Below are 17,281 nucleotides of genomic sequence, written 5' to 3'. Positions count from 1 at the left end.
GTTTGCACACACAGATATCTCTCTCCCTCTTTCCCTCTCTTTCTCTCTCTTTCTCTCTCCTACCCTACGATGGATCAACACAGGCCTAACAATTCCATTTATAAAAAGCAGCATTCTCGTTTCCAGGAGTACTCTTATAACAGTGTATTCCTTCATGAATGCATGTGTGATGCAATGCCTAGGTGGTCTATGTGCTATTTTTATGTTTGGACTAGGCATTTATTTAGGGTGTACTTTTATATGTGGTGGTCATATAAAAGTGGGGGGATAAGAAATGTAAACATTACTAATGGTTCCTTAACTAATGATTCTTTTGGCTATTTTGCGACTGTATCCCTACCAAACAAAGTAATTGAAATGAATAATACTGTGGCCACGGTCCATGATATAAAGCCTAATGCATCTGTTAATGATACACTTGTCACCCACCAGCAAATGGGGAAGCTCACTAATTTACTCATGTTGTCATTATTTCCTTTGTTTTCTTACATAATTGCAAATGATAGTTTTCCTCCTAGTGTACCACATTTTACAGTCCAAAACATTTTAAAAGACAAATTAAAAGGGTTACGTATGATCAGCACAGAGGACTTGGTTTAGATACAATAGAAAATGTGCTCCACCCAGAGTTAATAGTTGGTACGCAGAGATGAGCTCACTGGGGAAAAGAAAGGTTAATGGAAGCTGTTGTGTGTGTTCCTTGATATCACACATGCAGGGAGCCCCGAAGGTAATAATGCCACATTAAACTCCAATTTTGGAGGCACAATGTTTGCTTTATTTGAATTTGTTCAGGCTGCGAAGCACTTTCCATGCATGAAGCGTGCAACTTGAATGTGCCCAAATCCCCAAAAGTGTGCAGTGCTTACAAGGACCGTAGCTAAAGTTAGAAGGTGTGAGGTTTTTGGCAAGCAGATGGCAAGAAACTACAAAGAGCTGTATGGCAGATGACTAATAGGATTCGGAGAACAAGTGATCCAAATGGTGAACAGTGCACGCAGCAGGTACTGGAATGAGCAAGTACCAAAACTTACGTGGATCAAGACGATTGAAAAACCAGTGAAAGTGCAAAAGCAGGAACAATATGAACTTTGTATTTACAATGAAGGGAGTGTCTTTGTGGGCACCAATAATAGGTGCAATAAGACTACATCCTAGATCTCAAGAAAGGGACAGCAACCATGATGGATAGCTATTGGGTGTGTGGCTAGCAGGAATTTCTGCACCTCCCGCCATCATGGAGGGGCACCTGCTCGCTGGCTTTGTTGCACTCGACACTCCTGGTGGTCCGTGAAGAACATTGGATAGTGCGACCAGGTGGCTTGTCGGCCCCAACATCTACACCAGAGTCCGACATCCCCACCAAAGTGTAACCACAGAAGCCCATATTTCGTACCCTTCCAGAGAAGGAGAAGAAAGAAAAATTGCAGCGGAGAATGTAGAATTATTTGTAGCAAGATTCCTCAATATTACTCAAAGAAATACTAGATCAATGCCGACTTTACATCAAAGAAGAAACTTTCTTCGCATTGTTACTATTACCAGGCGTGCAGACTGCTGTGAATGCCAAGCGGCTCCAAATTGTGCCTTGGGAGAGGATCCAGCTGGCAAATGACATTGTGCAAGGCCTCAACGCGATAAAGATGGAAATGTGTGCTATCCAGCTGATGACGCTGCAAAACCGTTACGTGCTGGACCTTCTCACAGCTATGGAAGGAGGGGTCTGCAAAAAAGATTTCCAATTCCTGTTACACCTATGCACCTCCTAACTGCGCAAAAAATGGGTCACTCACCAACACAATAGGTGCCCTGCACACCCTCAGCACTCACATGCAAACAGAAGCAGGCATAAAGGAGAGTGATTGGTTTGAGAAACTTTTTTCTTGGGCACCATCCGGCATGGGGGCTATTGTGAAGATGCTGGCTCCTGTGATTTGCGTTTGTGCTGGGGATCTTCTGCACCTGCCAGCTGGGGCTTCGATGCTGTGCCAAAGCAGTGCCTAGCAGCGCAATGATGATGGTCTCAACTGGGGTACAGGAGGCACCTTGTGGTACAAAAGATAGCGCAGTTAAAACTGATGATCCAGACAAGCCATGCATGGTTGCAATAGAGCAATGGCTTCCCCTCCCCCAATGCCCAGGCACCACCACAGTTCCCACACCTGACCCTGGAAATTACACAACACTGGGTCGTCCCATTATTTATACCGGGTGTATATACATCGCATGCACCCGCGCAAGCAGGGGAATGCTTACGCTTCATATGCAGGGCATGGGTACCAAAGGAAGGGTCTTATCCATACTTGGAAGCTGGAAGATTGGAAAGGGAAAGAATGATCAAGGAGGAAGAAAAGCTCACCTGAGAGTTTGTTAATGTAGTATTAACGAAGGGGGGAATGTTGTGAAGGGGGAATAATCGTCCCAGATCCCCAAGCGGTTTTGGATGAGGCAGAAGTCTGGAAGTGTGCAGTAGGGCTTGGTGAGGTTACGGGGAAGGGTCTGTTAGCTGGGGCTATAGGGCAGGGAGGGTAGGGCCTGCTTCGGAGTACATTGGGAATCATACGTCATGTTAGATAGTAGCAGCTATATTGAAATCGAGGCCTAGCTCTGTGCTGCAACCAGGGCCACAGGCCCGAGCCACACACATGGAAATAAGTGTATGCATGCGGGAATAAGTTGTAGGTTGGCACCGTTGAGGAAGGCCAGAGGTACAGAGATTCCTAGGCCCTTTATTGTCTCATGTTGCCAACATTTGCATCCCAAAAGGAATACCCCCTGCAACAGACCATAACCGACCATTAACCCGTTAGACCCCCAATCGATCAGAAAAGATCAGAAAAAAACGTCCATTTGCCTTCATCATGGGTCATGTAATTTGTGCTGCGAGGTGCCAGGAGGGGCAAAAACAACAAATCTAAAACTAGGGTGGGGAGCTTTGGATGGGCGCCGACTATTCTGGAATCAAGCTGTAATCTGTAAAATACGACATCGAAGTATCCTCTTAGCCTGTGTCTGCAATACCAGGTGCACACTAGGTTAGAGATAGAGCATGTATCGTTTTTGTTCACATAATGACCAGTTAATGGTAGCTTCATGCCTGATGACATGCAAAGAGGAACTCACGTGGACTAAAATGGACAGGAGGGGCTGTGACCAATGGCCTTGCATCCCTTACGGAGCAGGTAGCATATGTAAAGGTCTCGTCAACCAGCCAGTTGGATTTGTACATTATGTCACTGATGACGTTGTATGCCATCATAAAGTGATGCTCATGCAGATTTTGCCAGAACATTCCATGACAGCAGAGTGCTTTGCTTGCGCATCTCTATTTTAGTGGAAATACAATTTTGTTTTCCTCCCAAGAAGTGTGCTGGCCCTTTTTTCCTTAGAGGTTGGACAGTGGTCTCCCGGGGTGCCAGAAGGATTTTTTTCTGGTAGAAGTTTGAGGAACTCATGGTGTGAGATGGGGTGAGAGAGAAGATCAGCATAGACGGATGTGTAGGGCTGTGATGAGACGGGCGGGGGCGTCAAAGCTAGTTTGGGGAGGATGGAACAGTGTCTATCAATAGCAGTATTGTTAAAGTGTTCAAACAGATCATTGCAGAGTGATTGGGAGTTAAGGGAAGGATGGGTTGGGCAGCGTGGCGTCTTGAATTCTGTGATGATTTTGTATAGTTCATGGTTAGGATTACAGGAGTTCGAGATTCGGTTCCCATAGAAGTTTATTTTTGGCTTTCCTAATTTCTGACTGGTAGGCTCTGGTCACTCTTACCAGAGAGGTTTTATGAGGTGTGGGGGGGGGTTGGTTCTTCAGGCAGTGTTTGATGGTTCTGAGAGATTTGAGGTGGCTGTCTTCCACTTGGGGTTGGGGCCAGTTATCTGAGAAGTACATCTCGTTGGAGTGAGGGAGAGGAGGGTACTGGAGAGCCAATGATTGAAATGTTCAATAGAAGGAGGGCCTTCCTGGAGTGAGTTTAGGAGGGAGCTGGCAAGATCAGGGTTAATAGTAACTTTATTCCAGAGGGGTACGGTAGAGAGAGGTTGGAGAATGAAGGCTGGTGTGACAGGAATGGGAGAGTGGGGAGGTTGTGAGGGAGAAGGTGATCAAGGAGCGATCTGTCCTGATTAGTGGGCGTGGGGCAGGGTGGATATCAGATTTGTGGAGTTAAATACAGCATCGAGGGTGTGTCCTGTGGTGTGGGTGGGGAGAGTTACCTGTTGGGTTAAGTTGAGGGCTTCTAGGTCATCAGTGAGAGAATCGGTCATGGGGTTTGAGGGAGATTCAAACCAAATGTTGATATCTCCTAAAACGGTGAGAGAAGGGTGCTGAATTAAGGTGGCAGTTAGGGCAGCAATAAGGGAGTCTGCAAAGTTCCTGTTGTAGCCAGGGGTCTGTATAGGAGTGTGAAGCTGTGAGTGACAGAGGGGGCAAGCTGTACCTTTACTAGCAGTGATTCATAGTCAGTGCTGATGGGTAGATTAACGTTGAGCAGGGCTGAGAGGTGGTGTTTGTGGAGGATGGCCAACCCTCCTCCTCTGCTGGATCTATTCTGTACAATTAGAGTGCACCCTGGGGGGTGGGTGGGAGCACTCTTGTGTGAGATAGGTTCGTAGTTATCAGAGAACCAAGTTTCTGTGATGATGAGGTTTTCGTCCAAGATAAGGTCGAAGATGTTCTATTTGTTTTTGGAAACAGACCTGGCGATGATGAGTATGCAAGAGAGTTTCTTTTCCGGGAGGAGGAATGGGTTAGGGGTAAAAGTAGGGGGTTGGAATGTGGGTGGGGGTGCGGAAGGGGTGTGAGTGGGAGGAGGGTTGGCTGAGGGGGCAAGTGTTTTCGATTTTAGAGCGCCAGCATGTAGCTCTGTTCTGGGAGGTGCAAAGTCTGCATGGAGGGTAGCAGGGGGGAGCAAAAACAGTCAGACGAGCATAGAGTAGTGTGTGGTGCAGAGGAGAGAGGGGGCTGCGTTTAAGAAGGGAGGAGGAGCGGGGTGGTGGAAGATGGGTGGAGGGGTTGGCTGGGTGGGGCATTAGTTAGGTTTCTGGAGCCCAGCATGCAGCTCTAATCTGGCAAGTGTGTGGCATGGTGGCAGGGTGTAGCCTGAAGATTTGGAGAAGGGTAGAGGGAGGTTGTGGTTAGCAAAGTGATGCTGTGGGATCAGTCCGGGTGTTAGAAGGACTGAATGAGCCTGGGTGGTGCCGGGAGTTGTTTCAAATGTGTGTGCAGGACTAGTAGTTCGATCTGAACATGAACATTGGCTGAAAGTAATTTGATTCAGAGATCGGAACAAAGGTTGTCCAAGTTCAATAGCTAGGCTATGCCTGGAAATTTGTTTACATTTAAACGCAAACATTCCCTTAAAAGCTGTCCACACTCCTGCAAGGATGACTAGTTTAAAACAGAAGTATTTCCTGGCAGTTTGACTAAGTTCTAAAGACGAACAATGCTTGCAAGATGACTAATTTTAAAATGTAAACTGTGCCTGAAAGATGTCTAAATTCAATAACATATGCTGTGCGGAAACAAATGCACATAGAATCAAAACATTCAATGTAGTGTGACAATGAAACTAGATTCAAAACTTTCCATGTAGTGGGACAATGCACCCATATTCAAAACATTCAATGTAGTGAGGAAATGCACCTGGATTCCAAACATTCAATGTAGTAGGGGAAATACACCTAAATTCGAAACATTCAATGTAGTGGGGAAATGCACCTAGATTGAACTTATATTTCCAAAACTTAGAGTATATGCATTTGCATGCTGGAACTTTTAGTTTTCCATTCAAAAAATGTGAAAGGAAAACTATGAGAACACTTTTGTCTTTAACTTGTTCTATAAGGATTTACATTGTCAGGTTGGTTTATGATTTTTTGTAATCGTGAAGTCATCGCCACAAAACAGAGTATTTGTGAATACCAAACACCTTTTTCTATCGACTAGAGCTGGGTTGCAGATTAGTCTCCAATCCCGGCTTCACAAATGAACTAAAGTATGTGATCCTAGGCAAATTGTTTTATTTTACTGTGTGCCATCTGCCAAAATTAGAAGTCCCCACAAGCCCTTCAATTGACATTTGTACACTATACAAAAAAGCCTCACTCAAGGTACTGCTTAATTTCATGTAACATAACTTACCATGCTTCCCTTGAGTGTCAAATACTACTGGATGTCAATACCTATGCAATTTAAGGGAGCCTACGTATCACACAGTGCCATGCAAAACAAACCTAGTGTAGAGGAGGTCCCAAGCACGACCTGCACTCCAACCGTCCATTTTGAAATACCAGGAACATTCACGCCGAAATATGTGACGTATGATGAGCAAATAAACCAGCAGAGAGCTGCAGTGGGGCTCTGTCCAGTACCTATCAAAAGAACAGCACCTGTTGAAGTACTGATGCCTAAGAAAACCTGGACAGTAAGGTACCCATTGAGAAAACCATATCGACATATGAAACAAAATGAAGAGTCTCAGAGCACAGTCCCTGAAGAAGCTAAAAATACTGAAGGAAGATGAATCGTGACATCACGAGAACCCAGACTGACTCACACATAGAAGATATGATGACCTGCGAATGATGAAAAGAGACGAAACCCATGGATAAGGGACATCATGAACCTAAAAGTGAAATAATGTCAAAATGTCAGAATCTTATGCCATGAGCACAATGAAGATATTCAGTTAGTTTAAACGTGTACATATGCATGGAACCGTGAGAAGCAAAGAATCGTGAAGCTTGTTTATGCTTAATGGTAAAATAGATTGCGGCAAGCGCCACCTATACATATCTACCTCAAAAGCAGCACTTTATACAAGTATTCTTCCACTATGCACAAGAGCAGAATCAACCAAAGGTTGCTAAAGGTCTCAGGAGAAGAGCCCCTCAGCAAGTAAAAAGAAAACTATAGACAGAAAGAAACTCAGACGCATGCAAATCGTGCCAAGAAGCCAAGGTCGTATCGGCTGAAATAGACCAACAGTGGATACAATTAATGAAGCAAAGAACAGAGTATGCTATTCTGAAAGGTCAAGATAAGCCACAGAAGGCAGATGGTTGGCGAAACTAAATCAAATACACGTGTTGCATGAAGAATAAGACAATTTCACGGTGTCTGAATCACGTGACCAGCCAAGCGAGAAGGGATGAAACGTTCACACCTACGCGTGGCCTCGTGCCATGCACAGATGTCTTAACTTTTCCAGAGCGAGAAGCAGTCTCGAGGCCAACCACAAAGAAATAATTGACACATGACCACTGAGGTGATGATTGATTGTAGCAATAATTGGAGGAAGGCTGGGGGTGCAGACAAGCTCCCTGCACCTGGCCGGCTATTCTGCATGCTGCTAAACTAGTGGAAAAGTATGAGTGGGGTTGCTGCCAATCAGAGTGGATCAAGTAATCTAGGGTCCTACAGTTAGTAGAACCAATGAGACATCGTACTTTTAATGACGTCTACAGTAGCCATTTTGAAGGTACGTCTTAGATGCCCCACCTGACAGTGTTTGTCCAATCCCCTTACTCCGTTACCATATACAGATATAGTACCTACATTAAAGTTACCTTCCTATAACCAATAGAATTGCATGCAACATTTTAAGAGTTACACATCAATGATGGTGAGTTTTTAGTATAAAAGATGTGCTTTTTATGAAGTTCGTTGGAGTTGTTGAAGCGAGAAGGAAGATCGAGCGATTGCTAATATTCATGAACTCCCCGTTTTTTGTACTCGTCATTAAACAAACTCCCTTTGCTAAACATTGAGTTGTCATTATTGATTTGCTAGAGTATTAATCTGCATCCCCATCCATCTCACAGGTGCTGCTACTCATCTTAAAGTGCAATTGGGCAATCCACATCTTTATGGGCCGGTTTGGGTCCTAGTGCACAGTGCCCTCAATGGAAAGCAAATTTCACATTTGAACCCAAGGACAAACATCTACATGCTAATTGCCTTTTGAGTTCCCATATTCTCCCAAACTCTTATCTCCAGTTTCCATCTATCAGCGTTCAGGGTCATCAACAGCCTGAGACACTGCTTTCCTGTGTGCTGTCCTGGCACTTTGTGACCAAAATAACAAAATGCACTTATCTTGTCTGAAATAATGTTGCAGTTAGTGCGACATGATTTACAAAATGAAAAGCAATACATTAGTGCACCATGAATTGCGAAGCGATACTGCTTATTTTATGTCTGGTGATGGTGTCACTTTATGACCTCTAATGGGAATTGGTGGCAATAACCCTCGAAGGGGTCTAATTCTATATTCGTGAATCACTAAGATGCATATAATGCCGATTACTTCCCCTAGGCAATATCCCAATAACTAGTGTTTTACTAAAGATGCAATGTTTACATATGCGTGTTTACATGACGTTACACAATGCATTGACGTCACTTTATATGATATACATAAATCATTATAAAAAGGCAGCTTTCCGCGAGCAACGCCAGTTTGCTTAGCTGTCAAGCAGGTCATCCCTACACATTGGTAAGTGCCCACACTGTGTGGTACAAACATCTACACCTATATAATCTATTGTTTGGGATCCTTTGTAGCTTCTCTTAAGATCTTCATTCAATAATTGGCCATGCCTGTTTTAAAATCGAACACTAGAATGTGTACACTACTGTCACTTGAAGATGCACATATATGGAAGAATCAATCAGGAACACATATCAATAAGTAAGGGTAAGAATAACGCAGTGGCAAGCCTTCATAGCTCTACAATTTGCGACAATTCTTTTCTGAAAATAGTGGTTTGATTAGACATTTTGTAACATTGAGACACGTCAAATTAGCAGTATATAAGAGCAAAATATACTTGTTTATTCATCTTGATATATGAATTTTGGGAAATCATTTGAGGAATTCAAGGTACCTACACCTGCAACATATATCACTTATCACCTCAGCATTGTAAGATTATTACAATTATAGGTGGCACGTTTTATCAGCAGCCACATACAAAATATCAGAATTTCAATTCATGATAGATTCTAATAGGGTTCGATATTTGGTTTCTATTAGAGTAATGGCACAAAAAAGACCCACGGTCGAAACATGTATTGGTACAATCTTGGTGGGATCAAATACATTTACCCTTCTTTAATGAGTTTATATGAATTAAGGAGGCTCATAGTCCTTTTCAATTGTCATATAATTTACAAGATAACTAACATCTGATCTGTTTGTAATGTGTTATTTCATTTGATATTGTATCTTTCTCTACATCCTGTTGACAATCGCACCCTAGCACACGCCAGTCCCAGTTACATCCTGTTGACCGATACATTTGAGGAACTGCACTTCTGGTAGATGGACTGTTTATACCAGTTGCCCTTAGAATATAGACTTCCATTATAGAAAACACTTGGAAGAAGATACAAGAGTTTCTTACTGGTCTCCTACAGTTAGTGTAATGCAAAATATTTCTGCAAGAAAGTTGAACATTGGCATTTATTAACTAAAGCAAAGACAAATTATATGTTTTTAATGCCTGGCTTATAAAGTGCATTCATCCACCACGGGCAATATTCTAGAAGCTTTGCACCTCTGAAAGGGCAATTTTGCATGGTATTGGCAATGGAGCCAACATTGCCCTTGTGCAAAAGTGCATTGCAAGAATATGTTTTTACACTTCGGCAATATTAGCTCTATTACGAATGCTGTGCACAAGTTTAATTTTACCAGTGCAAAGATTCTATAATGCGTCCAAACCAAATGCATACAAAAATAAGTTATTAATACATAACTACTAATTTGTCATTTCAGCTATATTGTCAGCTAAACTTACCACAAGAAAATGTTGTTTATCGAACGTATATTCACTGTTGTCCGCAGAATGGGTAGATTGTATGATCAAATCGTAAAGTGGGCCAACTTTTGTTCCATAAACAGGAAGCCCTACAACCAAAAATAATTAAACGAACACATGAGCGTAGAGAAACCTAGGGGAACCAACAAAAAAAAGAAATTGAGGGAAACATGTCAAGAAAGTCAGAGGAGAGACACTGAATGGACATGCCAGTGTGAAGGATACCTATAAATCGTTGATCTTCCTTGAAAACTTCACTCTGAGAAAGTCACAAATACTTGAATAAATAGAACTGAATGAAGCATTGACATAAGATTTTAAATGAAAAGTGGAATGGTTACCCACAAGATTAAAAGAATGTGATGGACAAAGTTGGACATATCAATTTATTTTAGGCAACCAAATTCGGTGGCTTGTGTCTAAAAAGGCAAGACTGACATCAATCAATGTTGGTCTCAGCAGTCAATCTATTTTTGATTTTGTTATGCTAGTACTTCTTCTCAGCAACAGTTGCATGCACACTACACTAATGTTTGGCTGTGCAGGAAAAGATTCTGCCTGTGGTAAATCTGCCAACAATCCCCATAGTGTCTTATGGACTAAAATAAATGGGGAATTACACCACCCTACAACTGATTGTAATCCCCTGGTAAACCACCCGGGACCTAGTAGCAGTAAGGGTTACCGATTTTGGCAGTAATTCAGCGATTTACGGAAATTACCACCGAACTTGGAATGAGGCACATTTGCTCTACCAAGTGTACAACACCAGGATGTCTTCACAAAATAGAAGGCAGCAAAGTCGTGTGCAAAGTCTTTTACAGTTCTGCAGTGTGACTGTTTGGAGCTTTTTTCAGCCTTGTGACAGCAGAGCGATGCTTGCGGAAATCTATTCATCACGCCTGGGAGACGCGCACTGTTCGGTGTTCAGCTTGTCACTGCTGAGTTGTATATAACCCTTTGGCATGCGCTAAAGTGTGTGTGAAGTCGTGTGCAAAGTCTTTTACAGTTCTGCGTTTCTAGAGTCTCCACTGTTTAATAATCTACAGCAGGTTCTCTTTTTTTGGAGGTCCTTGTTCTGGTGAAACAGTTTGCCTCTGACATAGACAATTTACTAAGGTGAGCTGGGAACTGAATTGTTCTGCAGTCTTTTCCTTTGTTCTATTTATTTTTAATATCTGCACATGTACTTTTGAAAAGCGGTAGCAAGATGTCCCAGTTACCGCTATTGTCACCGGCTATAAATTTGGCTCCTATTACTGACCAAGAAATGTTGTTCGCCCCCGTCACCCGGAGAATGCTCTTCCTGCACTATTGGGGGTCATTGTGCCACTAGGGATGCACCTCCATCTGCCATTAGGGATGTGCCTCCACCCATTTCCCCTAAACATGTGTCATTTGAAAAGATCAGTGGACTCTGTTGATCAGGGAAAGATAACAGCCTTTTTTCATGCCGTACCATCTAAAATCTCCTTGGCTCCATTATCCAACCAAGATTAGACTGTTGAGATTAGACTTTCGACATCAAATGCTTCCTGTCAAACTGATTCTATTGCTGCCCCAGTTGTCAATCAGGCTAATACATCATTGAGCCTGGTGGGCGAGTTTGGTAATGTTTCATGTACTATGGACACTCCTCCTGGCTTATCCTCAATGGCCCTTCGAAATAATGGATCTCATCTACACTGGCTGAAGGGCTTCTGAGGAGTCAGTCCACAATGCTACAGCATATGGATAGTAGAAAGGTTGTCATCTTGACTGAAATCCTAACAGTGATCAATCAAGTTCTCTGTGTATTGGTTTCACTTTATGAAGGGACTAGCCATACCCCCGGGCGTTGCCCGGGTCTGTAGTTGCCATGCACATGGGGGTCTGGTATAGCCTTGTGTATGTTACATTGTGTCCTTACTTCCTATTTTTGAAAAAGTCTCAAAATCGGCAATCTCCCAAAAGTCACCTATACTGATAGCACAGGGCAGGACCACGCCCTGGGCAGGGCGAATGGGTGGGGTTGGACACATTTCACTATCGCCAGTACACCCCAGACTGGTATGCTGACCTTGGGCCAGAATATTAGGCCACCAACTGTTATGGGGCTGGAGCTAACTCCGAACATACAAACACACATCCACAAATATACATATACAAGATAGAATGAGAGAAACCAAGATTAATTCTGCTGTGCTTGAATCCCTTTATTTTAAGTTTGAAACCATCAAAGGCCACAGTAATGTAAAAGAATTATTATTCAATCAACAACAGCATACAGCATCGCTGGATAGCATTGTGGAGCTTAAGGAGGATGATTGCATCTACCTGAAACCAATTGCTCGTAAAATGGGAGTTGGGGTTGGTGCAAAGAATGAAGCACTTCTTCATCCACCCTAAAGACCTCACACAAAGAACTAATGTTCAGTTGGGAACTCCAGTGGAGGTAGAAGTAATTGACCCATCGAGTGCAGCTCCTTTTTAATGCGCCTTGCGCAGACTCCTGCTACAATATCTGAATCTATCATCACTGTTACATCTGTCTCTCAAAATGATCTAACTTCTGTGGGAAATCCTATGCCGGTCACAGAAGAGCAAGAAGAGGTTGCCGATAACAATGGCTTGTGTCTGGGAATACATTCTTTAAAAACGTGGAAAAAAAGGGGGGGGCAAAGAGATTCAGAAAACAAAACATAGGCCCCTAAATAATTTCAATAAGCAGACTCAGTGCCAGGGCCCACATATTGTCTAACACACCTGGGAAGCATTGTGGTGGGAAATTCTTTGCCCAATGTTGCCACAACACACCACTGCTCGCCACAGTGCCAGCATATTTAGAATTAAAGCTACAACTCCCTCCGGCTATTGTGGGTGATGGATGCATTACCCATGGGAGATTTGCAATTTACACATACCACTCAACATAAAATAATATGACATACTAGTTTAAGATCAAATATTTGAGTGCTTCTTTAAACACATCTTTGTTAAAGGTGTGCTCGGATTCTATAGGCGGCAAGTGGAACATGTTGACCATCTATTGTGAAGGCCTCATGAATCAAGACACAGACAGACTTAAGATTTCAAAAATAAGATGGTTTATTAAATTAAATGTCAGGATGGATGAAGGCCTAACTGCCCTATGCCAAGGTAGGATTTCCCTACCTGAATGAAACTAAGGAAAGTCTGAGTCAGAAAGTTCAACTTAAAAGTCTGTCTGTGTTCGAAACCTATCCTTGCCCTCACAACTAAAGCTAACCAATGTGTAGGGAATGTCAACAATAAAAGAAATGGTGATCAAAAGAAAGTTCTGAGCTGCTTCCAGCTCCTTATAATAATGCTTCCTCTTCCGCTCCTGTTCTCCAAGTTAAAGTTCCACAAATCCTTGAGGTTCCCGTCCCCAAGTTCAAGGCTACGCAGTTCAAAAGAAAGGTGTATTGAGGCTCCATCCTCATGACCGCATTATAGTTCATCAAGTCACTGGGTTACTTTCCCCAAGACTTCAATGTAGCAACTTATACTTGTCTCAGTCTTTCAACACAACTCCAGGTCAACTTTCCTTCTGGATTGCATTAACAGTGCATTCACAATGCTACTTCTTAGTTTGTTTCACAAAGTCTTTGGCGTTCACAATGGAGGGTTCCCTGGTCTAGGTGCAGTTGTCAGACCACACGTTCTGGCCATCACAGGTCACGCAACCAGGAACCCTAGGCTCTTCAGTTAACACAGGTTCTTCTATATTTAGTCATGTGTACAGATTCACATTTACTTAGCTTCTCCCTATGGGCCTCTTGGCTTTATGTGCAGTTACACATTCTCCTGGCTTTTCCTTATTAGCCTCTTGGCTTTGTCACAATGTGTTACACATCCTATGCCAGTCTTGGGCCTTGCCGCACTATATTTATTCACAAAGTTCACTTTGCGGTGGTCTTATTTATTCCCCATCTTTCTGTCATGCTCTTTCACACTTAAGCTCGTATTTCATATGTTGCTTTCAAATGGGCGCTTTTCCGTTTAACTTTCATTGAACTCAAAAGTTTGGTATCCGATATTCATGCTTTTTGCATCATTATTTACTTGCCACTTAATTTCCATGCCACCCGTAACTTTGGGTTTGTTTCCACTCTGTGCATGCTATTCAGAATTCATTTTGCTTACATCCAGCCCCCTCGGAGCGCCCCAGTCTCGAGTGATGCTCCCTTTCCCTCACTGGTCTTGGTCATGTCGGGTGGCTGCGATGAATCCCGTCTGCTCTGCCTGCTGGATCGCCTCGGATTGTGAGCCCTGCTGGCACTTCTGAAGCCCCTCTGGGATTGCCGGCAGCTCTGCTCTGCTTCCGGGGATGCTGTTGGCGGTTTGCCTTCTCCTTCCTTATTCACAGCCCCATCTGCGTTTCCCGAACATCGGAGGCTCCCACACCTGCGGAATTCCACCGGCCCAAATTCTCCTGGGCTCTGCAGGTCTCCTGGGTCGCTTGCTTGCGTCCTGGCGTCTCTGCAGGACCCACCACGGCTGCCTCCTCAAGAGCAGGGTCCCCTGCTGGTCTTCCCCACACAGACCTCCCAGTTGCCATTCACTCTGCTGCTCTCTTGGTCTCCTATTATACACCTGCAACCATTTGATAGGTTACAGGTGTGAGCTTCTAATTGGACTTGCCCGACTATAGTTAAAGGCACATGCCTGACCTTCATAGTACTCTGCAGGCATCCTCCTAGTCCCAATATTAGATTGGTGAAAGAAGTTACTGGTGTTCACTACTCCTAGTCGCCCATTCCTAGTCCCAGTACAGTCATAGGAAATATGTGGGAAAATGAGGGGAGATGTTTGACAATAGCCCATGGTTTTCAATAGCTAAAGCGGGATACCAGGTCTCGTCTGTGGGTACCCCACTCCCAATCCCCAAGGACCCTCCACCCAGGTGATCCTTCCTCGCTTCTCCATCCCAGTTTCGGGATCCAAAAGCAATGGACTTTCCCTGGCCACCTGAGAAGAGGATCCAGGGGGGTAGGAGTGAGGATACCCTCCGGTTTCTCACATTACCTTCCCCAATGTGGTTTGGACCGGGGTCCTTCACAGGGAAACCGGGAGAGGAAGTCTACGTTACCTTGCTCTCTGCCCTTCCAGTGTTCCACTGTGAAGCAGTAAGGTTGAAGGTCCAGAAACTACTGCATTACTAGAGGGTTTATTTATTTATTGTGCATTTGTACATCAAGCAAATTGTGTTTCAAAATGCCCACAGGGCAACACAGTGCAACGGGGAGGGAACATTGGAATGAAAAACAAATATAACAATGAAAGGTAGAGGCGGACCTACTAGGCCTTGTGAGCACTCACAACATGCAAGTGCAGAGAGAGAGAAGGGATGAGGGAGTGGGGGCTAAGTGCTAGGTGTATCAAGAGGGGAAGTGCTAGGGAGTGAGCATCTGTAAGTGCCTAGGTTGAGTGGTCAGCCGCCAATAAATAAGTGAAGGCCTGTGGTGATCTAGGCCAGTGGGTGCCAAGGCAAAGTGCTGGGAGGGGTGGAGATGTAGGTGATTGGGTGTGGGAGGTCAGGACCCTGGTCAGAAATCTCTGCAGCTGTGGAATTTACCAGAGGAGGGAGAAAGGGAAAAAGGAGAAGGAAAGTAATCTTGAGGAGCTTCTGAAATTGGAGGAGATCCGGCCCAACACGAAGAGGAAGGGGGAGGCTGTTCCATAGGAGGGCCCTGCTGAGGAAAGCGCTTGACACACAAGGAGCTGGTGCCAGAGGAGCGTAACGATCTGGAGGGAGAGTATTCAGTGAGAGCAAGTTGTGGGATAGTGTGGTCCCCGGCCCCAGACAACCTTGGGGATGATACAGAGGGATTTGAATTCGATCCTTGCAGCAACCAAGAGCCAGTGGACAGTTTTTAAGACTGGAGAGATGAGGTCCGTGGGCTTGAGGTCAAGGATAAGTCTCACAGCCCTATTCTGGATTAGCTTTAGGGGTCATAGAGAAGAGGGTAGATTAACGAACATGCTATTGCAGTAATCTAGCCTAGAGAGAACCAGACCTCTAGATATATATATATATATATTTTTTTTTTATTTAATTTGTTTAGTCGTAAAAGAACTTTTCAAATTATTTTCACAGTACAAATTATCCTTTCTTTTCCTTTTTAAAAAAAAATTAAAAAATGAGTTCATGATACATATCATTTTCATCAACATCATCCATGATTAAGACAGAACATAAATATAAAATACCACATAATCACAAATTAGATTAATGAAAAGCAGTTAATAATAAAAATAATACTTGCTGATGAATCAAACAAACTAAAATGAAAAGAAAAAAAAATCCAAAAAACTAAAATACTGAGATATAAAATATGAAATACTACATCAAAGGCAGCATAGTTATCTCCCTTATCCCTAGAATGAAATTAAACCCCGACTGTCGTCGTTTTATGATTTACAAAAAAACAGAGTTCTCATCCTCACTCAGGAGGGTATCCGGCAATACCATGTCCAAAAATTGGACAATTGCTATTTGTATTGAGGTTCTTGGATTGGAGAAGAGCGTTTGCCATTTCTGAAATTGGTTTAGGTGATTCTGAAATATCAATTTATCCTTTAAGCATCTGCTTCTTGCCTCACTTACTGCTTTGCAATCTATCAGCAAATGTTGCAGTTTCAATCTGATTTATGCTCTCACAGTACAGACAATAGTTTTGCTCATTTGAGATAATTTTCTTCCTACATAATATGTCACGAGTTATGTGTAAATTTAACCTAAACCTCATAAACTTCCTCCTAATGAGAGGGCACAGACATTTTTCAAGATAAGATGCCATTATCCCATGCTTCTTCAATCCAAACAGGAGGACATTGAGGTCTTTATGTGTTGTACATTTTATTATGTTTTCTGCCCAATCATACTGAAATACTTTAATTTTTGCTCGATTGGGATTTGATGAGTAAATCAATGGTTATGGCTGCGTCACTAAGAGCATCCAAAACATGATTACGCCATTTCCGTGGAAAGAGGTTGTTTGACGTAAGTAAATGGTGAGCTACAACCTTCAGAATAGTCGAAATTTCTAGGCCAGTTAGCGCTTTCTGAAAAAAAGCGCATTGTTTCCACACCACCTGTGAATAGAGAGATGTGAGGCCCAGCTCAAAGCGAATCAACGCTATGGGTGTGCAGTGTGGGAGTTGTATTACTTGCTTCCAATATGAGGACTCTATGCCATCCCAAAATATATCTTTAGGGAGGCAAGCTTCAACACCATATAATAAAATGGGTGTTACCTTCATCTTATAGAACATAATGATGTGTTTCATTGAGAACTTCCCAAATTGCGAAGAAGTATTCGTGATTGAGATACTAAAGACTGCAGCTTATTTCTTACTTCACACTTATACTGTGCTGGTGACTTTTTGAGTTGTATAATTACACCTAGGTATCGATATAGATCAACAATATGAATTTTACACTGCTGCAGTT

The 17,281-nt window shown here is 43.1% G+C and overlaps 1 protein-coding gene across 1 annotated transcript in view; it reads right to left on the bottom strand.

Moving 5' to 3' along the window:
• LOC138481718 (mediator of RNA polymerase II transcription subunit 1-like) overlaps positions 1-17,281 on the bottom strand; it is a 1,164,040-nt gene that overhangs the window by 356,109 nt on the left and 790,650 nt on the right. The window contains exon 13 of the mRNA XM_069613834.1: positions 9,805-9,914. Coding sequence (XP_069469935.1) covers positions 9,805-9,914 — 110 coding nt within the window. The remainder of the gene's footprint in view (positions 1-9,804; positions 9,915-17,281) is intronic.

This window comes from Ambystoma mexicanum, chromosome 5p (genome assembly GCF_040938575.1).
Source record: "Ambystoma mexicanum isolate Mex_15411 chromosome 5p, UKY_AmexF1_1, whole genome shotgun sequence".
Classification (NCBI taxonomy): Eukaryota; Metazoa; Chordata; class Amphibia; order Caudata; family Ambystomatidae; genus Ambystoma; species Ambystoma mexicanum.
This window is presented reverse-complemented; position numbering and strand designations above follow the sequence as displayed.